Genomic DNA, 24,004 nt, shown 5'->3' with positions numbered 1-24,004 from the left:
AGATAATCCAATAGTAATCAGAAAACATTACTTTTATATTTTTGATACTCTGATTAGGTTACAGGTAGCTAGTATTTGTAACGGATTACATTTCTAAAGTAACCTTCTCAACCCTGCCCATGACATAGGGGCCAGTGACGTCAGCTTGGCCCCAGACAGAGTGCGCGAGTGCGAGAATACGCCACGGGGACGCGCACATGCGCACATGCTCGGTCTCATTTTAACATGAGCGCAGGCACGTCAATATACACACAGAGAGCAGAGCAGCGCTTTGGGTTTAGTAGAAGGTGCTCCACAGCGAGAGAAATCCTCCTCCACACTGAGCAGAGGTCTGAGGCGCAGTTTGTGTGGCGGCAGGGACCCGATCTTTTAAAACCATGCTGGATTGACTGCAGAGAGGCAACTACAATCAATGGCTTGGCTTTGAAATCGTTCAACATTTATTGGAAAGGAGTGTGAGATTAGAGCGACAGTGAGAGAGAGAGGGAGAGAAGCGAGGGAGAGTGAGTGGCGAGAGGGGTGGAAATAAAGATCCTTTTTCAACGATGGAGCTTACAATGGAAAACATTGGAAATCTGCACGGTGTGTCTCACTCCCATCAGACGAGCGACTTAATGAACTCTCAACACGCGCGCCAGTCGTCGCATCGGAACTTGGTGTCACACGGACGGTCAGCCATGGTGTCCAGTATGGCCTCGATACTGGAGGGCGCGGGGGACTACCGCACAGACCACGCTTTGTCTGGCCCCCTGCACCCGGCCATGACCATGTCGTGCGACTCCGGGATGAGCCTGAGCAGCACCTACACCACACTGACGCCGCTGCAGCACCTGCCGCCCATCTCCACGGTCTCCGATAAATTTCACCATCAACACCCACATGCTCACCATCATCCGGCACACCAGCGACTCTCCGCCGGGAACGTCAGCGGCAGCTTTACCCTGATGAGGGACGACCGCAGCCTCGCCTCCATGGGCAACATCTACGGCCACTACCCTAAAGACATGTCCGGCATGGGGCAGTCTCTGTCCCCACTGTCCAACGGGCTCGGGTCCTTGCACAGCTCCCAGCAGACTCTCAGCGCCTACGGTCCCGGAGCTCACCTGTCCAACGACAAGATGATCTCCTCGGGGGGGTTTGAGTCCCACATGCTGTCGCGGGGCGAGGAGCACCTTGCCCGGGGTCTCGGGGGCCATGGGGCCGGACTCATGACATCCTTGAACGGCATGCACCATCATAGCCATCCGCACTCTCAGGCAAACGGGTCCATGCTGTCAGACCGGGAAAGGCAGACGGTGGGGGGAGGAGGGCAGGGAGGTGGGTCAGGGCAGGTGGAGGAGATAAACACCAAGGAGGTAGCACAGCGAATAACGGCAGAGCTCAAGCGCTACAGCATCCCCCAGGCCATCTTTGCTCAGAGGATCTTGTGCCGGTCCCAGGGAACTCTGTCTGACCTGCTGCGGAATCCTAAACCGTGGAGTAAACTCAAGTCTGGCCGGGAGACGTTCAGGAGGATGTGGAAGTGGCTCCAGGAGCCCGAGTTTCAGAGGATGTCGGCGCTCAGGCTTGCAGGTGAGTGAGGAGACAGCTCCCAACCTGAGTGATGTGGAGGGATCAATTAGAAGTCAATGTGGCAAGACTGTCAATAGCTGCTCAAACAGACATTACTAGAAGTTATTAGTCGATTGTATCGAGTAAAACTTCATCACGACAGTTGGGGTGTTAAATGTTGGGGGAAATCTATATTTTGATTGATGCTACAATCCATGATAGTGTAAACAGACGCTGTGCAACACTGGATGTGGTATAAACAAAAGAGAGGATGCCTCTCTCAAAAGCAGACGAGGTGCAAACAGCATTGCGCACTGATGTTTGTTCACTCACAGCGGTTTTACGCACAGCATGGATACACATATCCCCCTCACTCGGCCTCCCTCTCTGTCACACACAAAAACACATAGAAAGAGACCAAACAAAGAAAATCAAATCAGGATGTGATCAAAATTGATTGCATCTTACAGCTATAGTACTTTGATGGCAAACCAAACATGGAGACAAGTTAACTCAAATACTCAGTTTAACTTTGGACTCATTTGTATCAAAACACACTGATGTAATCTTTCACTCCCCCTGTCAAATAAGCACGTCGTCGCAAACAAGGATCGTCTAAGGCCTAGCCAAAGAGTCGGGGGAGCATGACCTCCTATGGATCAATATTTCAGGTCCAGGCGTCCCATTTCAGAGTAGCACACTGATAAATGATCGATTTTGGATCTGAAAGACAGAGACACAAACAGATGCGTCTTTCTCTGGCCCGTATCTCCTCTGCACTCTGGGGTATATTTTTCTCCAAAGTTGGTTGATGGCCTGTTTATCAATTCTGACACTAAGAAACGGAGATTGTTGTGGTTTGGCAGATAACATGTGTGGGGTTATTGGGAAATTATAACAGAAAGGCATCCCTTCATTATGAGACAAATTGTGGCACGAATCCTTGCTGTCGCCTGTTTGTATACATTCTAGTGCTTTTGCGTAAACGCTGTTATTCGAAACCCACATTCCCGCCCCTTTAAACCATTTAACACATCACCTGAGGACGTAAATGAAAAGCCGAGAAGACGCGCTGAGGTTAAAACCGAGATGTGAATGAGAGTTCCCCTCGCATTGATGTTTGTGTAAAGGTCTCGTTCAGACGTGCTGTGCTTCCAAACGTCAATCAGCTCTTCTGTGTCGTATTTCAGCGAATAGTTCAATTAAGCAGATATAGTGGCATATTTTAGTTCCAGTCAATGCCCTATTGAAAAGCACTTAATGGCATGTAAATTGTTCCTTTGCGCATTTAGTGGGGTTCTGGTAAATAAAGATTTAAACACTCCACAATTGTCTCTTTAAGTGCCACTGCTGTTAAAGCTAATTGGGCTGTGGGGTTTTATATCTTCCACACCCGGCATCAGGATAACCCCCCCCCCCCCAATTAAATTGACATGTTGGAGTGGCACACTCCTGAGTGCTACACCTTCTGCATATTTTACCGTGGTCAGGCCACAGTAGCCTATAGGTGTGAGGCGCGTGTACGTGTGTGCGTATTTGGTTGTAAAATGGAAATTAGGGCTGCACTATTAATGTGATGCAGGCGCGACATGTTATTCATTATTTTATTTTGAAAATATATTGCATTATAGTACATATCCAATAAATAAATGTGTATTTGTTGTCTTGCAACAGCTGATTTTAGTGCACTTTTTATGCATTATGTATTAACCTGCAGCCACAAAAAAAGGCAGTTGGGCAAAATGACAAATGACTGGTATGTAAATGTGCACAGCAACATTTTACTTATTGCATTTAAAATCACCATTATCCTCGGTGCGCATGTGAGTGGGAGTTGGGAGGGGGGTTTGTGATGCTGAAAGTGAGGCTGGGCCATACTCGCTCGGCCACATCAATCAATAAATTCAAATTACTATTCCAAATTCATCACAGTCACACAAATCAATGCAGCTGCCCTGCTTAGCTAATGTGAAAATGCCAGTGTCTGCGCACACACACATGACAATCCAGCCCTGAAACGAAAAACAGAGCAGAGATGGGCTTTTAGCTGTTTGGGGGGGTGGGCGGGACGTTTGCCCTTCACGCTCAACATCTCTTAATGCAACGAGGGCAAAGACCCACAGGCATCCCACCTATTGTGTTCTTCATTGCACCCGGGCCAGCTTTAACCTTTGTGTGTCTTTCTGTTAGCTGATTATCAAAACTAAAGTATTCTTCCACGACTGTACATAAACAGGCAACTTGATTGTAAAGCTGCACAAATAAGGAAGCAAATGTTTGGGAGGCATTTAAAGATCGCATTAACGATGAAAACAATTCGTCTTTGCATCTGTGTTGAATTCCACACTCCATCTCAATGTATTTGGTCGGGTCAATACAGTCCTGATCGATAAGGATAGCCAGTGCATCTATCAATTATCCCGCCTCAGCACTCTCTCCCATTGGTCTCTCCCCTGGAGCAGAGGGGGGAGGCGGGAGCCGGAACAAGGAGGAAAGAGGACAGCTGTTATAAAAAAAAAACCGCTTTTGCACACCTTTTTTTTCCTTTGCTGTAATCATGTTCCGTTTGTTGTGTGTAATGCACTCTCTTATTTGCCCTGTGGGGTTTGGGTTATACGGTAATTCCTGCACTAGTCACGCCTATTAGACACAAACAGAAGAATGCTGAAAACACAGAAATAGTCGTTATATCTTTCAAAATCCGGAATATTCCCACAAAAGACCATCCCTACTTCTCATTTGATAGCAGTTATCTTTTTTCGCCTTTATCCTTTCAGGTGACAGTGATGAGGTGCATGCCAGGGTCCCCCCTGTCTTAAAAAAAAAGCGCAGTTGCTTTATTACCATTTGAATGGCCGGAGCACGTGCCGGGGTGTGCAGGTCAAGACCCACGGGCCACGGAGGCAAAACATTGTTGAGAATGAGGGTGGGGGGCCTCTATTCATCTTTCAATGGACTACACGCAGTTTACACGGTCCTAATCCTGGAGCAATCCACCACCACCACCACCCCCCCTCATCCCCGTGACTGCACAATTCCCCCATGCATGCATCTCTGCAATGCGTAGGCCTACTTTTATTTTCCTTGTTAAGTATTGAGTTGCCTTAATCAGAATCAGAAATAGGTTTATTGCCGAGTAGGTTAAGCCATACGAGGAATTTGCATTGGTGGCTATGGAATATGGTGTTTAAGATATTGTAAGAAAAGGACCAACAAATAAAACAATTGTAAAAAACATTTAAAAAAAAAAGACTATAATAAGATTAAAATATAGAGAAATATTTACATCAAATATAGACATACCAAAAACATGACATTCATTACATATTGTGGGAATTTATTATTGCTTATATATGTAAAGAAAAAAAGATTGGTCATCCTATCCAAAGAAGGTTTTATTCTTATTCTAATTTGTTATGGAAGCACAGTCAATCCCATAGTTTAACGTTACAAGCCGTTGTCCAAAGTGCTGAAATAATCGTGCACATTGAACCGCAGCTTATCTTCTTCTCTCTGTTTCGAGGACAGTTCAAGGTGGTGAACTGGAGTTTTACCAATACATAGTTAATAGCATTCTTGTAGGCCTTAAACACCATTATTTCATCCAACAGCTTCCACTCATCGATCAATATTACAATCCACAATGGCGTCAATCACACCCTGCATCCTGCATATACTTTCCAGTCCAGCATGACCAACTGGGGTTTCCATTTAAATCACAGCTCTAGCGTCTTCTTGTTTTTTGCAGAATTCTAACTGGAGCTCTTTTTATTTTGGGATGCTCACCAAAATATCCAAGAGCAGCAAAAATAGCCAGCAGTGAAGCTTCTCTTTTGGGGTCATTTAAGCCGGTAAAATGGGTTTAATTGGACAGGGCATTAAGATGTGATTGATGCGGGTTAATCTAAAACAGGATTTATTTTTCATGAAGAGATGGCTTGATGTTAGCCTGCGAAATGATCGATTGGTACTTTAATAATTGATGTGTGAGGGGAAGATAGGGGGGATAAACAGTGCAGCTGCGGTTTCAGAGCCTCGTTGTTCGTTAAGCACAGCAACGTGTGCTGTATGTACTGAGACACGCATGTACAAGCATCGCCTTTGAAATCCTGTGGTGGGAGAGCAACAGCCATTTTCTTGAGGTTATAGCTCCAGGCTATTTGGTTTAAATCCCGGCTTCAGTGCAGCTCAGAGCAGATGAAATGACATCTCACGCCTTGCATCTGGAGGAGGCTTGTGTGTGCTGAAGGGGGGGAGTCAGTCAATCTAACTTTAACATTAGCATAAATCATCAAGTCGTGATACGATAAAAAAAAAAAATTCAAGGGTTGCACAATAGCTGTGTATTTATGGCAATGGAAATCTTAAGTCCTTCCAACAAAGCAACATAAATATAAAGACATGAAACGATAAAAACTAATTTAGAAAACAATACAAATAGTGCAAAAACAAAAAAGCTTAATGTTGCGGAGAATTGTGTACAAGTGAACAAGTAAATGCAAGAGTCTAAGTAAAATAGAAGAAGATAAACAAGAACAGAATGTAAAATTAAATACTGTTTGTTGTAGTAATGGATATTCGCATGTGGACGCATCGTGGGAAGTTATGGGGTGGGGGAAAACACCGATCCTGATTGATTGGGTTTGAGGCACAGCTTCCTATATTCTCACCACTGCATGCCTGCATAACACAGGACAATATCATAGCACGAGCTACAGCCTGCTTATGTGTCGCCTCCCCGTTCCTTCCCTCCTGTGTGTATGTGATCGGGATATAGAGTATGTCTGCGCCACATTGTTAAGGCCGATCTGGCGAGCCCTGGATCTGTATCGATTTCCATTCCCCGGCCTCTGCTTTCCATCTCTGGAGCTGCGCCATGCAACCCCCTCCCATCTCCACCATGCAACACCATTTCTCCCATTAACAGCTCACCCTTCATAACACACAGCAGAATGACTAATAAATGCATGCTTTCACGCTGGATTGCAGCACACGACGATGTATGGTCAAAAATACAAGCAAATGCTGACTTTACACTGCTGGAGGTTTAGTAGCTCCCGCTTTATTTGTGTAAGAGGCGGATTAGCAGCACCAGACGACTGGCAGTTCACCGAGGTGTTCCCCTCATTATACATGCCACCCACACTGTACTGACCAAGTCGACCTTATTATTCAAAATAATGTAATTTCAATAGAAATCGGATTAGCGACAGAGACAGGAGTCTGCACATCTCCCACATCTTTACACTTTTCTGTTTTTAGCCATACGCACACATGCAAACACACACACTGCTCCAATTCACACGGGGGGGGGGGGGGGGGCATGCTGAGCAATTATAAATGCAGCAGAGGTCTGGACTCTGTACAGTTTCGAATACCGTCTCTTCTCTTTTAGATGATCAATTCCTACGCTACTCCGTCGCCCCCTCGCAAAACCGGATCGATATGAGAGAATGACCTTTAAATCAAATTGCTGGCAGAGTCGACTGAATACACGAGGCTAGCATCAAAGGGTTAATGGCACCGTGTGCGCCCCCCTCCTCATTTCCCAGGCAAAAAGAAAAAATACAAAAGGAGTCCAAACCCCAAGATAATCATAATTAAATCTCATTACTCGTCCCTGCACTCCGGAGTAAGATGTGGGGCTGATGAAGACACAGATGACGTGGCTTTTGACCCGCCACAATCTGCAGAGGTTTACATAAGAGCACCAAGCATGGGGACGTTCCAAAGAGCAGACTGTTGTGCAATTAAAATGTTGACCAGAGCATTAGCATTGTGTCGATGGAGCTGTTATATAACAGGGATGCCCCCCAAAAAACTGGGTCTGCTCCTGTACTCACGTAGCACTGTCTTTCAGTCAATTTCTACAAAGACTAAGAGTTTGATATAAATAATTTGACTTGTAGCCTACAGTATTTTTCTACTTCAACCTGTAGTAGCAACTTCCTGATCATCCTCATTCTTTGCAGATGTTATTGTTGCTGAACAAACATTTACCTTTTAACTTAAGGTATCAGATCAGATTTTCGCTGATTTAAGTGTCAGATGTCAATGCTCGCAGTGAGATATCTAAAGTTAGGTACATAAGTTACTTTTTTAGGGAGGGTTTTTACAGTCTGAGTCCAGTGCTTGTCGAAGCAGCAGTGGTGTGTCCTGGCTGCTTATCTGACGCCCTGACAGGCCATCGGTTATTAAAGGTCCCATAATGGCTTGTTTAATGTGCAGTTTAAGAATACAAGGCAAGGACATTGTCCACGCCATTAAAGAGAAGCGAAGGAACACATCTCATTGAACACTGTAAGCTTTCTAAAACAGCAGGAAGACATCCAATCCACTATTAGGTGTTATTTCATTTAGAAAACAGAGTATTCAATTTATTTCTCACGGGGAGTCATGTTTTAATTCTGGAAACAAATATGAAATAGAAAAGAGGAAATATCTTTCTGCGAAACATTAGAATTAGGCTTAATATTTTTTTATATGAAATAAAAGCTCTTGTTCACTCATTTGAGGCAAATTATGATACAAATTGGTGTTGAATTGCCAGTTAAGCAGCCCGCAGTCGGTTAATTGTTGGTTTTAATAATTAATATCGGAAAATATAAAATAGGGGTATAGTCAGAAATATTAAACTTCTCCTGCTGTCAAACTGTTTCGGGGTCTTTTTTAAGTGAGACTGCAGATGGTTTGCACGGAGCTTCTCTGTAAGTCTTTCTGCAGGGTCGATCTCAACAAAACCGCAAACACACACACACGTGCATGGCTTTGCGCACAGACACACACACTCACACAGTTTATCGTACCCACAGATGCAACCCGAAACTCCGGTTGGGCAACCCCACACAGATCAACAAAGGAACAAAACGACTGTGAAATCAATTGATGAATGGATCGATGTGAGCGCATATAGCCTTTATATTACACGTTATTAAATATAACGAACAGCCTGCTGCGGGTTATTCTTAAATTAATAATTTGTTGCTTTACTGAGCCGATGTGAAAACGCTGACTCGTTTTTTCAGTTGGTTATTCAGGTGTTTTGCAAAGTGTGTGTGTGTTGTTGCAATGTTGTACCTCTGTCAGATAAAAAGAACAATTACTACACAGTAACATATTGCAGTCTTAATAATGTTCATACTAAAATGTTAGATCATTTTCTTACATCCTTAATAGATATTTTATTATTTTGGGTATAATATCAGTTTCCATACGTGCTCAGAATTGTTGCACACAATCACTTACAAATTCAAATATAGCTGTGTACTGTTCTACAATGTATTTTAAATACTAAGAATTAAAATACATTTCTAATTTGATTTGCAAAGTGTGAAAATTGAAGCTTCGCAAAAACACACCCTTAAATAAACCCTAATGAAAAAGTAAACCCTGAAGAGACAAAGAATAACAAAAACACTAATTATTTGAAATCTAATTCTCTTTGTTTAACATTGTGAGAAAAACAATAAAAGAGACAATATTAATGCAATTAGGTGTAACCACAATAAGGGCTGGTTCAGAAGTTTCTCTGTTGACTCTTCTCCTCATAATTGAGTGAGAACTGTATTGAATTGAATCTCTGAATTCCTGCATATTGAAAACCTGTCTGTCTCCCGGCGGAGGGCAAACAGATCCTCTGACTGCAGATCAGTGCCGGATTCTCCTGCGACGAGTAAGAAATTAACAGAGCTGTGACAGCTGACATTTGGAGAATATGAGCATATTTCGATAAATCCTGATGCCACTTTTCTGAACCTGCACACCTTGACATTAGTGTATTAAATAAATTAGATAAATGACTTATTGAAAACTGTAATCGAGAGGCATCCTCAATAACAATATGTATTAGTTCTTATTGTCCTTAATAAATTCTCCTCCTCACATTCGTTTGTTTTGGGTTTACGATAAATAACATACAAATAATGTTTTTTTTGCAGATAAAATAATAATCTTTACAGGGAGTTTGAGTCCTGGTATACACGGTTTCACATCCGCATGAACCCTCAGAAGTGTTTATTGACCGACCACACCACACCACACCACACCACACCACACAGAAGAAACCCCAGAGGCTTTTATTTAAATGTTAATTCATTCATAATTCATTTCAATTAATAGTTTATGGGTTGAATTTAATGTAACAGTCAGGAGTTTATTTATTTATTATTTTATGAAAGCAATAGTTTGAGAGTCCGCAAGCCCTTTTTATTAAAAAAACTAGTCCGGTTTTTACACACACCAAATATCCAGCACAATCAGGATACATTCGTCTAAATTCCTCTAATAAAAATAAGCTCCAAATAAATTAATAAATAACGTAAAAACACACACTGTATCTCTGACACACACACACACACACACACACACACACACACACACACACACACACACACACACACACACACACACACACACACACACACACACACACACACACACACACACACACACACACACACACACACACACACACACACACACACACACACACACACACACACACACACACACACACACACACACCTGTTGTTTGTGGGGGAATTAAACCCTGCCTGTCTCCAAAATACAGCATCATGATCATTACTGCTATATCACACATGGTCAAAGCAATTATGAATGAAATCAATGATAATCGCAGATAAGAGTATTACTCTAACAATGGAGCCACTCCTGGCACATGCATGCGGACCAAGGCTGCTATTAAACTGGCGAAAAAATAAATAAATAATGTGGGTTAAAATTCAGTCATACGCTTTCCCTCAATCATGCGCTTAAATGGCTGAGTGCATCTAATTATCTAAAACCTCATAAGGAGTGTGATGATCGCAGGCAGCAGCAGCCTTCACTGATTATTGGATTTTTAAAGCACTTCGCAATTTCTTAGGTTTACCACTGGGTTGATAATAACAGGTTGGAATGAAAACAGAGCTGCACACAATGATATTTCTCTCTAACTGGCAGAAGACATGATCGTTTTTTAAAATGAAATGTGCATGCAGGAATGGTGGAGAAAATGTAAAAGTAAAATGTTGCATGCTGCTGAGACTCAGACTGAGGTGGGCGAAGGTGTAACTGAGATCAGGTTGAGTGTTATTGAAGTGCTGCAGAATAAATGCCTTGCAGCTGAGTCGCTGGAGAATGCAAACAAACAAATTGTGTCGCTTTATCAGTATATTAACACCAATTCTCACTCATTACATTAAGGGGTATCGAGCTGGAAGTGTTTTGGCCTGGCAAGGGAAAGAGAGAGATGGGAAGGGGGGGACTTGGCATTGCCTTGCACACAGAATAAAATAAATGCCACCGTATACAAAGAAGATATACATCAATCTTTAAAGCAACAGCGCGTTGCTTAATAAAACACTGAAGCCTCAACATCAAATTACCCAATCATGCTACAATCTGGAAAAGAGTGCACGCAGTGATGGTGGTTAGGGGGGGGGGGGGGGGGGGGGTCAGCTATTTAATGAGATTTAAAGTGTTCATTCCCTAAAAAAGAAAAATGGAATATCATAAACTTGGTGTTTGTTTTAGTAACACACTAAGTGTCACTGACGTGGTTACAATTTTATAATAAAAAATAATAATTTCTGAAAAACATCTGATTTCGACCCAAGTTACATTACAGTCTTTCCTGCAACCATATCACGCGTCATCATAACATTGTATGCTCCCCCTTAAAGCCTCCTACTACAAGCAAACTGGCTGTGCATAGACTAATAGTGATGATTTTAAAACGGGCTGCAGAGTTTGTGCGTGTGCGTGTGTGTGAACGCGCTAAGCCGTAACCGGTAAACATGTTTATTGGTAAATTAATTAAATCAGCAGACGTTGACCTCGTAAGCTTCGCAGGGCTTTGCTGCAGGAGAGGAGGTTTGGAGGAGTACAATTTCAGATGCAGATGTGTAATCATGGTTTCATAAAACACTATGGGCATAATATTAGGCCGTTTGACTTTCTCATTATGAGCAGGAAGGGCAGTGGTGATCAATACATGATTAATGCTGGAGATGGACTCACATCTGCAGGGACCTGAGACTTGTGAACAGCAAACACAGAACAGGTGATCATCATTTACTCATCTCCAACACATCTTCTTTTTTTTGTCCCGATAATCACGGTTCCTTCCCTCCTTTCCTCCATTTCTTCCTGGTGGATTTGTTCTCTCCACCCGTCCATGAATCTCCTCTTCGGCCCCCACCCCTCCGAGGCATAATTAATTGGACGAACTGAATTTCACACACGAATTATTCACGAATCTATCGATCGATATTGAACACCCAGGGCCTTTCTCTTAACCTCGCTTGGTTTGTCCTGAAGCAAAGAATATTAATGTCATCAGTGAAGAAATAGGCCTAAATTATACCCGTTATCATCGGAGCGGTAAGGAGTTAGTTGGAAAATCACTCAGGAATTCGATAGTTTACGATGAAAGAGAATGCAGGAGGCCTTTGAATAAATAAAGAAACTGCTTTGTATTTATTGGAAATAAAATATTATAGTAAATCCCATGAAAAACACGTCTTTGTTAATCTGTCTTTGTATGTTTGTGAGGAGCCTGAGGGATCCATTAAAAGTAGGTCAGCTCCTGCTCACAGCTGCATACAGGCAGTCATAGAAATCACATTGTGTCCGGCTGGGCAGCAGCAGGGCGTAACACCTCCGAAAAACACTCAACACAGAACCGGGATTTCTGCTCTTGTCCGGTTGCTCTTTGTGCATGAGTTTATGTCCGTCTCTCTGCTCGGTGCCTACTGTAGCTCTAAAAGCTGCAATGATTGATTTTTTTCCTTTTCTACGCCGAGCTTGGTTCAGTAATCAGGGCCCCCTTCCTCACCGATCGATCGATATTGATTAGTAAATCCAGCGCCTGTAGCAAAGGCAGCGCACTGTGGCGCCCCGTGCAGCCGGGGCCACGGAGAGAGCGACACCTGCCGACCGCAGCCGCACAAAGCAAGCGGTCGATGGGGGGGGGGGGGACGTGCCTCTCCGGTGGAGGGATGTGGAGAGAGAAGCTGGGACTGTCTGAGCTGATGTGGAGCCACATTAAGAGAGAGAGACTCCGGTCCCAAGACTCGCTTATTATGAACAGAAAACACCAGATTTATGTCTATTTATCTTGACCTTTGGGGATTTATAGAGATAGAAGGGGCCATAAAAAATGTAAATAAAAATGTTGTGCAGCAGTTAGTTTTCACAGCGTTTACCCTGAAGATGTATTGTCTTCTTAAAAACAATATATTGATACTTGTTGTTAAAGCCCTCTTTACTAGATTGTACTGCCTGAAACCAAAGTGATAGTGAGACTATATAAACATGAAATTAAATATTCTCTACTTGATGATATGAAATAAGTGAATGAATTGATGTTAAACTAATACAGCGTCTTTGATGAAAATAAATATATTCTTGCGAAATTGGAAATAAATACCAAAAAGCACAATTCCAGTTGTATCGCCAAAGTGTGTGTATTTTTTTCCGTGTGTGTGTGCGTGTGTTTACATGCATACCTGTGCAAGGTCACACATGAACAAATCACAGAAGAAAAAGGTCAGGCACTGCAGGGAAGAGCAACTGGAAGCTGTACCAAAAAAAAGGAAAGCCAGTGTGGAAATGTTGAGAAAGTAATAAACCTATATTGATAATAATATTAACTGCATTGCTCCAGAGGGTTTTTAATTTTTAAAAGCAAAAGTCCAATCAAAAGTAATATAACGTTTTATCAATATTGCATAACAATTATACAAGTTATGTGGAAAAAAAGACATGAAAACAAAAAAAATGGTCAAATATTTTGTATTTTCATCTTTTATAATAACTCAGTTCGCCCTGCGTTGGGTTGCAGTCTGGTGGCTGTGGAGGGAAGCCGGTGCACATCAGCACATCTCACTGCTCCTCCTCGCTCTTCAAACACACTTCGCTGCATGTTTCGGATCATTGTCCTGCTGGGAAACGAATCCTCCTCCACACAAGTGAAAGCCGGAGGGGATCGCATGTCTTTGCTGAGCAGAGCTCCTCTTCAGTCAGTGGGGATCTGATGCAGAGCGAGTCCCTACATGTGGAACAAGCAGAGCATCCTCACATATTTACCTACACATATGATTTTAGAAAAAGTCAAACATAATTTACTCTGGTCTGAAATGTAGGTATATTATTTGGTAAATTATAAATATTTGTATTTTTCCCTTGCGTATGCATCGCACTGCTTAACAGATAGCGAACAAAGACTCGGAAGACAGTGGTTGAGTTGACCATTTACTGAGGCTTGAAATTGTAAAACTGCAAGAATAAACAGAAAAATACAACACATGCCAGGCGCCAGGCCCTTCCGTTTGACATTCCTGCCCTCCCCCAATAAACACGTTTCTTTTATTATTTATAACATTTAAAAACATCTTTTTTTAAATTATAAATAAAGTGTGAACTTTTATGCTACGATATATGTGATGTCAGATAGTAAATAAAAAGGAATCGCAGGCTACGTCAAATAAATTCATGTGTCTGTTGTGATTTGTGATTAGTCCACATTTAGACCAATCACAGCGTCAAACTCTGCCGCCTATTCTGGATTTGTTTATTGTGTATTGTGCATTCTGTAGACTCCCATTTCTGTTTGAATTACAAAATGGACATCAGAAATGGGCTTAAAAGGTCTAAGGATTTATTAAAACTAAATAGCGGTGAAAGAACTGCAGCCGATGCAGGTGCTGGCGACCCTGCACCTGCCGTTGCAGCAGCACGCCTTAATGTCACAAGCTTGACCTCAGCAAACCCAGGGGCTGAGTTAGCGAGCCCAAGCCTTGACTCATCAAGGCGACCGCCACCAACGCAGTCCTCCGAGGTACAGCTCCTTGTGCCCCTATCATCACCACCTGCGTTGCCACACCCTGTACCACACCCGCCGCCGCTTCATCATCCTCCTCCTCCTCCTCCTCCTCCTCCTCCTCCACTACAGACGCTACCTTGCAGCACATCAACAGCTACTATTGGGCCAGCAACCGCTCAAAGACCAACAGCCCCAGATGATCTTGGGGTTAATAGACCCAAGAAGGTGAAACTGGTTCGTTATCCAGGGAGATTGTTTTCAGGAAAGAAGCGCACTTTTGCCACTGCATGGTACAACAACAGACCATGGCTTGAATATTCGTTAAAAGCAGACGCAGCCTTTTGTTTCCCCTGTAGACAGTTTAAAGTAAATACGTCTTCATCTGATGTGGCTTTTACTGTCAAAGGTTTTTGCGACTGGAAACACGCATTACAGACTGATTAGGACTGCTAATGCATGCCGCATCAAACTCTCACATTTCATGTGAGAGTTTGTGGAGAGAGAGATACGCGAGGAAACAAATAAGGAAATGAGTACTTTGGTGCACACAGATCAGCTGGCACGGAACCGTTATTACGTGTCAGCTGTCGTTGATATTATAGCTTTTTTTTTTAGCTGTCAACCAACTCCCTCTCAGAGGTGACCACGATTCACTCCACAGCATGTCCGAGTCAGGCAGTGGGCTCTTTCTATCGCTGTTTGAGTATACGCTGCACAAAGATGCAGTTGGCCAAAATATTGTTCTAAGTTAGCTCGGCTGAGCGAAAGGATGCACCTGCAGTGCATAGGAAAATAAACCATGCCCAAGGCGGGCTAAACAGTTCATCGTCTCCGTCTCTACTATTTCTCTCCGAGTGCAACGATGAGGAAGCTGCCATCCTTAACCAGTGTGCGATCGTGATTTACCAGTGTTTGTGCTGCCACGCACACAATGTTTCAAAAGTGGTTTCTATGTTGTCCTTTATTTGTGTATGTATTTGCGATAAGTGTGCGTCTTTACGCAATGCTGTTGGCCTGGCTGTTTGATATATATTGTGCCGCAGGCCCGCAGCACATGACGGTTTTGTGTGCCCTCCCATGAAAATCATATGCCCTCCCTTTAGATTTGTTCTGGCGCCGGCTCTGAAACCACACAATCAATTAAACCACATTTTTGAAACACATAACTTGGCACACAGGTAAGTTTGTATACTTACAGACAGATCTACTCCAAGGATTAAAACAAAATGATCTGTGGCATAGAACTGAGCTACGATGTGCTCTGCATGGCTTTGCTGTGTGAACTAAACCACAAGAAGGAGAGTCGCGCTATTTGGTGCCTTAAAGCTACAGTACCGACTCTTGCCACTAGGGGGTGCCAATACACTATGGTGTCAGAACACTCCCCGCTTGGTAAACCTGTTTACCACTATTTACATCTCTTTACCCTTGGTATCAGTAACACCACATCGCTGATGGGCCTAAGGTACTCTTTAGCTGTCCGTTGACCTAAGGTCTTCACCATGACCTTTCGCACCTTGCAGTTCAAACTTGGAATGGCCTTTACTATCAGACCAAGAGGCCAGTCATTACGCTGTGCTTGAATGTCCTTTAACAAAACAACGTCACCGTCCTGGAGATTAGGCTGCTCCTCGGTCCACTTCCTCCGAGGCTGAAGAGTTGCCAGATACTCCTGCTTCCACCGTTTCCAGAAGGAGTTCGCCAAGCTCTGGACCTGGCGCCACTGTACCTAACATAGATGATCCAGTTCAAAGTCCCCCGGGGGTGTGGGTGTCACACTCGCCTTCTGGGTTAGAAGAGTAGCAGGTGAGAGTATCTCAGGAAGGTCTGTATCATAAGAGATGGCCTGGCGTTCATGATGGCCATAACTTCAGCCATCAAAGTGGCCAGCACTTCATGGGTCAGTTTATCCTTATTCTTCAACAGCAGTGCATCAAGGACCCATCGAGCCACACCAATCATCCTCTCCCAAGCTCCACCCATATGTGAGGAATGAGGTGCATTACAACCATGTACAACCATGGTCTTGCAGATAGTCCTTGATCTCAGGATCGTCCGTGTTTATCTGAAGCTCTCTGCATGCTCCAATAAAGTTTGTGCCTCTGTCTGACCTTAGGTGTTTGACAGGTCCACGAATTGACAGGAAGCGCCTAAAAGCATTAATGAAACTTGAGGTGGACATGGTTTCAATAACCTCCAAGTGAACAGCTCTTGTACTGAGACATGTGAAAATGACTGCCCATCTTTTATTCTCAGCAGCACCACCTCTTGTGCGACGAGTTATCACACTCCATGGACCAAAGACATCAAGCCCTACATCTGTAAAAGGTGGATCCATGGACAGTCTGTCAGCAGGCAGATCGGACATTTTCTGAAACTGAGGTGTGTGACTGTTTGCAGTGATGCCATCCATTGCACTCTACAGTGTGAGACTTGCTGGAATAGGACTTGGCTACATGAATGAGCGTTGCCATACCTTTTACTAGAGCCTTAGAGTTTTTCGAAACACACTTTCTCCTATACAATCTAAACTTCCATTAAGGATGTTTTCCAGGCTGTGAGATGGGGCTGGAAGATGATGCTTGGCTGGACCATTTAACCTCTCCTTCACCTGAATGCTGTTCGTGCACGGCTTAAGAAAGGATGGGCGTCCATTTTGAAGGACATGGGTCTTGTAGACGTTGACAGTGGCCGTTTCTCAATCGCGAGGAAACTGGCTTCCAAGCCAATATTTCAAGGATACTACGTCATCGAGTGCCGCCGAAGGACTGTTCCAATCTCCAGCATACTTGGAATTGCAAGTTACATTCCAACAGATGAGGGAGTGCTGCTTTAGTTTTCCCATCAAGTGACTCCACTATAATGTTGCATGCTTTTCTTCCTGCTGTCTTGCCTGAACATGTTGTTAGAGTATAGGGAGATGCATTGCCATTCAAGCCAAACAGATCGAATAATTACTTTGATCACCCAGCACTGCATACACTCTGTGTGACTTGTTGGGATAATCAGCCTGGTATACATTCACCAAGCAGATTTTCGAGCACGATCTGGGCTTGGGAGCACCACAGCAGATTTCTGTACACATGGGAGTTACTTCAGGTGGCCTTTGTCCTCCAGACTCGCCGCTTTGCTCATTCTCAGGTCTGAACATACCAAACGACCAAGGAGCTGGACCAGGATGCATGGCTGAGGTGTGTTTGTCACTTTCGCACTCCTTGCATTTAAGTGTTGCCTCGCAATCTTTGGCAATATGCTTTGTGGATTCACAACATCGAAAGCAGATGGATTTCTCCTTTAAATAGGTTATTCTCTCATCAAGGTGTCTTCCTTGAAACCAACGGCATTTTGACAGTGGATGAGGCTTGTTATGCACTGGGCATTGTTTGTCTGGTTCCCCTGTCTTGATAGCTGAGCTAGACTGTGAGGCAGAACAAGTCACTTCATATTGACACCTGCTGTGGGGTTATGAACGTGCACTGACCTTATCCGCTTTGCATGTGCTGCTGACTCCGGTCCAAGCCATTTGACAAGGAGGTTCAGCTCTTCGTGGTCAGACAGATACAGCTCCCTTGTAACTGCTTGGAATGATGATTTCAATGCCCAGTAATTTTCTGGACGATCATCAAAGGCAAGGAGCCCAGAACTCACCATCTCTTTTCTCACGAGATACTGAGCAATATCAGGAGTATGAGGAGTTGGAGTTGGAGCTGAGTAGTTATTTGGAACGAATGCTGGAGAGACAGGAAGAGATGCATAGTGTAGGTCCTCAGTGGGTTTGTGCTCATCTGCATCCTTGTGTGGCCAATGCTGTCCGTTGTTGTGAGAAGTGAGTTTCTGTGTTTCGACGTCTTGAAACTGTTGGTGAGTGTTTTGTAAAAATGAATGTTTATCAATGTATTCTGTTGTGCGTCTTGCTGGATCCTCCTGAGCTACATCCTGTAACTCACCAAGATGTCCTTCTTCCAAATCTGCTGCAGCTGCTTCAAATATGGCTGCCTCTTTAGATGCGGCCACAGCTTTACTTTCCAGCTTCAAAACATAAAGGTTTGCCTCCACCTCTGCTTTCTGCCTCATCATGGCTGCCTCCCTTTCTGCGAAGGATAACTTTATTTTTGCTGCTTCGGCATTAGCTCTTGCCCTTGTCGCGGCAGCACTGGCAGATGACTTGCTTGACCTTGTTGATGACCTGTGACTTGAGGCCCGGAACCTGGTCTCCACAGACCGGAGTTCTTCTTCCTGGTCATTCATCTTACTGCTGTCTGATGAATGAGTCTTTAGGTTGAAGTAGTAGCGTGCTGATCACAGAATTATTTTGCTGCCTTTCCAGCTGAGTAGTGTCTTTTTACTATTCTGCCCTTGCGTATGCATCGCACTGCATAGCTTAACAGATAGCAGACTCAGAAGACAGTTGTTGAGTTGACCATTTACTGAGGCTTGAAATGGTAAAACTGCAAGAATAAACAGGAAAATACAACACAAGTTACACAATTTAAATAATACATGGGCAACATAATGCAAATAGAGTGCAGTATAATTAACAGCCTATGCTAAGAATGAGCTATGTCCGTTAGCTTAGCAGCTAGTTAGCTTTAAACATTGAAACCAGACAATCAATTAAACCACATTTTTGAAACACAACTTGGCACACAGGTACGTTTGTATACTTACAGACAGATCTACTCCAAGGATTAAAACAATGATCTGTGGCATAGAACTGAGCTACGATGTGCTCCGCATGGCTTTGCTGTGTACACTAAAACACAAGAAGGAGAGTCGCGCGATTTGCTGCCTTAAAGCTACAGTACCGACTGTTGCCACTAGGGGGTGCCAATACACTATGGTGTCAGAACAATTTGACTTGCTGTGTTGAAGGAGAAATGGTTGGAAACTGTTTCCAACCCCATCAAGGCTGCACAATCCCAACCAACGTTTGACCAGTTTTAGGTTTTGTTTCTTGAATACAGATGTGAATAGATGTGTTGTTGGTGATAGTGACTTTAACTGTGTCTGCATTGGTTTTGAAATACCAAAATACAAATTAAACCGCAGCTTGTCGCTGGGATAGATTTTCACAACTGAGTAAAACAATTTGACCTAAAGATGATTTCATTTCTGCTTAATTGGTTTAATGTAATCTATATTCACACTGGCAGGGTTAACTGGGAAACATGATTAAACATTTATTAATGACACACAATAATACAAACAGCTGCATTGCATTATGCATAAAGTGTGTGTGTGTGTGTGTGTGTGTGTGTGTGTGTGTGTGTGTGTGTGTGTGTGTGACGTATATACATATTTATATATACATATTTGATATACATCAGTGTCTGATTTACAAGTAGTAGAATTATTTTAAAAAAAGCACCCTATATATCTGAGGAGCATCCTTGTTAGTCTAATATTTGATGTCAACACCAAAAGCTAACATCCCAAAAAAGTAAAAAATGACAAGCTTTTTCTCCAAGTTAGCCTGAATTAAGAGAATACAGGCAAAAGAAAAGTTTAATTAATAATTAATTATAAAAACATGTATTGCGGTAGATTGAGACCAGAACCAAAGATTCAAGATGTTGTCATGTTGATTAATAACAATTAACAATTTCTAAAATATCCATCATATAAATTGGCCTGATAACATTTATTCTTGAAATGTAAGGATATTATATTGCTCGGTAGGTCGGTGTCACTCGAAGAAATGCACGTTCAGGGTAAGAAAGTCCTTATAGTAGTGATAGGCCTTATATGTGTCAATAATTCCCAAACAAAACCTTGTTGTGTCTCTTCCCAGCTTTAATACTCCGTCCTGTAGCGTCTGACCTCCTGAGACCTCAGCATGAAGTCCAAATGATAATCCTCCTCATCGTCATGACTAGCCTTAATCCTATAATAAATCAAATGTATACGATGATATACATAATGTTCCTACAAGCATGCATTTAGACAAATGTGTACGTAGCATATTAGCATGTGTGCGATACATTTAGCTGCAGTGTTGATGTGAAATATGAATATAATCTATGGAGCCGTGTGCAGGTTAGACATCTGTAGTAAACAGATTGGACTGCAATGGCTGATCAATGGGCTCTGTTCCACTGTAATTAGACACACAGCGCCACTGCTTGGCTCCAGCCACTTCAGCATAATCAAACCCCCCCCTAAACACACACACCACACACACAAGTAGAACTAAAGAGAGAAAAATAAATCTGTCCTTAAATGCATCAACACACACGCAGCGTGAGAGTGAGACATTATTGAAGGAGAGTATGAAAGTATCAGACAATAGCATCGGCAGCAGGTGTAAACCCCACAGGGACGGCATCTTTCTCGCTCCAATTTGCTCGCTTTTTATTGAGACAGTAGGGAAGCTGAGAGGGACACACAGTCTGTTCTGGCAGGATTCGATCCTCAGCCAGCAGGGGAACATGTGGCTGCAGAGGTGGTGCCTTAACCTTCCACTCACACACACACAGCTTCCACCTACACACACACAGCTTCCACCCACACACACACAGCTTCCACACACAAGCACACACACACACACACACACACACACACACACACACACACACACACACACACACACACACACACACACACACACACACACACACACACACACACACACACACACACACACACACACACACACACACACACACACACACACACACACACACACACACACACACACACACACACACACACACACACACACACACACACACACACACACACACACACACACACACACACACACACACACACACACACACACAGGGTGCCGTTTCTCTGTTTTTACCCTGCACCTGTCTGCTGCTTTCCACCCGTGTCCTACGAATACTTTGAGTTACAACACTTACCCACAATACAGCGCTCTATTAACTATTCATTTCTGTGTTTGCTGGCTACATCCTCACCACAACCCCCCCCCCCCCCCCCCCTCCCAAACGTCAAGCAGTATACACTTGCTGTGTTTTCTTTTGAAAATTGCTCTGTGTATGGGAAGGGTCTCATAGCAGCCGGTGCATGCACCTCTCGAGTGTTTGTGTTTGGGGAGGGAGGGGTGGGTGGGTTATAAATACCCTCTCAGAGCTCAATAGAGTGGGCTCCAGTGGGCTCTGTTTGAAGTAGCAGACTGTAGACCTGCTGGGGGGGATTCTGACCTCAGTCCCTACAGAGAACCCCCCAATTCCTACAGCAAAGTCGGTCAATATCTCTCTTTCTCCTTCACTTGCCGCCCCTCCTTCCTTTCCTCGGCTCCTCTCTTTGGCTCTATACACACACACATATGCACACACACATTTTGTCTTACTCCTCCACCTTTTTATGTTCTTTTCTCTCCAATCTTTTCTTTGGCAGCCCCTCCTCTATCTCTGATTTCCACACACACACACACACACACACACACACACACACACACACACACACACACACACACACACACACACACACACACACACACACACACACACACACACACACACACACACACACACACACACACACACACACACACACACACACACACACACACACACACACACACACACACACACACACACACACACACACACACACACAAAATGCTTACTTTTGTGCAACAGTCACTCAGTCCCCCATTGCGACTCAAACTGCATTAATATTGAATCAAACAGCAGTGTCTCCAGCTAGCAGGCAACAGCCAGGCATCCCCCCCCCTTCCTCCTCCTCACCCAATCTTTCTCTCACCGCAGGCTGGCTCCCTGTCTGCACTCTGCAGGATGGAAGGAATATTCCCACTGGGCAGGAGGCATGGATTAGCTTTACATCAACTTTAATATGGCAATAGAGATGGAGCTGTAGAATCGGTGCTGGTGTATAAACTAGTTGTGTATGTGTTTAAGTATTGGCTAATGCTACATGTAGTTACTTTACATCCCTCCACATTCTGTCTTTGCTGTCCAATCTGAAAAATAATCACTTTTGTATATTTACCTTGCTTTGTGTTTTCTTTCTCCTCTTTGCCTCTCACTCTCATCCCCATCCCTCCCACCGCTGCCATCCACACCAAGCCTGCAAGCGCAAAGAACAGGAGCAACACAAGGACCGCAACACGGCGCCCAAGAAGCAGCGCCTCGTCTTCACTGACCTGCAGCGCCGCACACTCATCGCCATATTCAAGGAGAACAAGCGTCCCTCCAAAGAGATGCAGATCACCATCTCCCAGCAGCTCGGCCTGGAGCTCAGCACCGTCAGCAACTTCTTTATGAACGCACGGCGCCGCTGCGTGGACCGCTGGCACGACGACCATGGTGCCAGCCCCGGGCAGCCGGGCACCTCCGCCACCACCTTCTCCAAGGCCTGAGAGGAGGGGAGGACCTTCAGAGGGCCGGGGAACCAGGTTGGAGCAGCATGCAACATGGAAGACTGGCTGTGAAACCTGCGTATGACAACCCTTCCTGGCCAGGACCGTCTGAATGTGTCCTCACACCAAAAGAAATCCTTTGTGCCATGCAATCATCTTTTTTGTCAGTCAGAATTTCAAGCTCTCACCTGAAATAAGAATAATCTAAAAAAAAAGGTGAATTGTGAAGTCAGGTCCACTCTGCGTAACTCAGATAAAGGACAATCATTGATTCTGTCTTTTTTGAAAGAAAATCATTTTTATGGCATCTGACAAAGTAAAGAGACACCAAAGATTTGATGTATTTGTTGGAAGTTATCAGACACTTTGCCGGCCTCCATCACCACACAAGTAGCCACTGATTCTGCTTTTTCTCCCAACTCACCTCCTTTCAGTTTGCCTCTCTCTCATCTCCTCCACGCCGGCACACGGAAGCAACAAGGGCAAAAGAACGGCAATAAATCTGACAACAGAACAGCACATAGCCTTATTATCCAAGCCCCATCCCGCACACACAAGGCTGTCATAAAGAAAACAACGCAGCCTATGGAAAAAACAACAAGGCTTTCCAATTCTCCGCCTCTACCTCCCCCTTCCTCCTGTTGTCTCCTTCATTCCTCAGCCAAAGGTATTCCCTTATGGCCAGCCATTTCAGAGAGCAGCTCAGCCTGATCATACGGCAAACTAATGAATTGAAAAATGAATCGATGTAGACAGAGAGAGCGGGGCCTTGACCCCTCCTGAAGGTGAAACTCAAGATGCTCAGCGGTAGAGATACTCAGGTCTTCCAGGCCCAGGTCTATATTTTTTGCACAGATGTTGGAAGACCTGTAGGGAGACATGTGTTACGCCTGAGCATAGAGTCTGTGTTTCTCTGACCAACAGGAGAGGCGGGTGAGATGTCTGGACATGTTCTTTGTTCTGTTGGGAGCTTTTTTTCTCTGATCAATAACTGAGAACCGAGCGACAACAACACGCTCGGGCGTCCAGCCAACTACATTACAGCTGCATATGAAAAGCAGGATGTAAGAGGAGCACATGGAACCCACTGGAGATGGGGACACAAAGGCCTAATAACAGCAGCAGCAGCAGCAGCACATCTCCCTCCCAGATCAACCCGGTTTCTGCAGAGCAACAGTGCCCCCTGCTGCCGATAGCAGACACCTGCATCCAGCAGAGCGATGGGGCTCCGAGCGGAGGAGAGGGAGGGAAGAAGCCACTAGATGCTGAGGGGAAGT

General features: G+C 44.1%; 2 protein-coding genes across 2 annotated transcripts in view; one reads left to right on the top strand and one right to left on the bottom strand.

Moving 5' to 3' along the window:
- Window positions 1–545: 545 nt before the first annotated feature.
- Window positions 546–22,727, top strand: onecut3a (one cut homeobox 3a). The gene is made up of 2 exons (XM_034081629.1): window positions 546–1,572; window positions 22,435–22,727. The coding sequence occupies exons 1-2, from the start codon at window positions 546–548 to the stop codon at window positions 22,725–22,727; spliced, it is 1,320 nt and encodes a 439-aa protein (XP_033937520.1).
- The window catches only part of atp8b3 (ATPase phospholipid transporting 8B3), a 71,376-nt gene continuing 60,703 nt past the window's right edge, over window positions 13,332–24,004 (bottom strand). Inside the window, exon 30 of the mRNA XM_034081627.2 lies at window positions 13,332–13,603. Coding sequence (XP_033937518.1) covers window positions 13,571–13,603 — 33 coding nt within the window. The 3' untranslated portion in view covers window positions 13,332–13,570. The remainder of the gene's footprint in view (window positions 13,604–24,004) is intronic.

Source organism: Pseudochaenichthys georgianus, chromosome 4 (assembly GCF_902827115.2).
Source record: "Pseudochaenichthys georgianus chromosome 4, fPseGeo1.2, whole genome shotgun sequence".
NCBI classification, from domain to species: domain Eukaryota; kingdom Metazoa; phylum Chordata; class Actinopteri; order Perciformes; family Channichthyidae; genus Pseudochaenichthys; species Pseudochaenichthys georgianus.
This window is presented reverse-complemented; position numbering and strand designations above follow the sequence as displayed.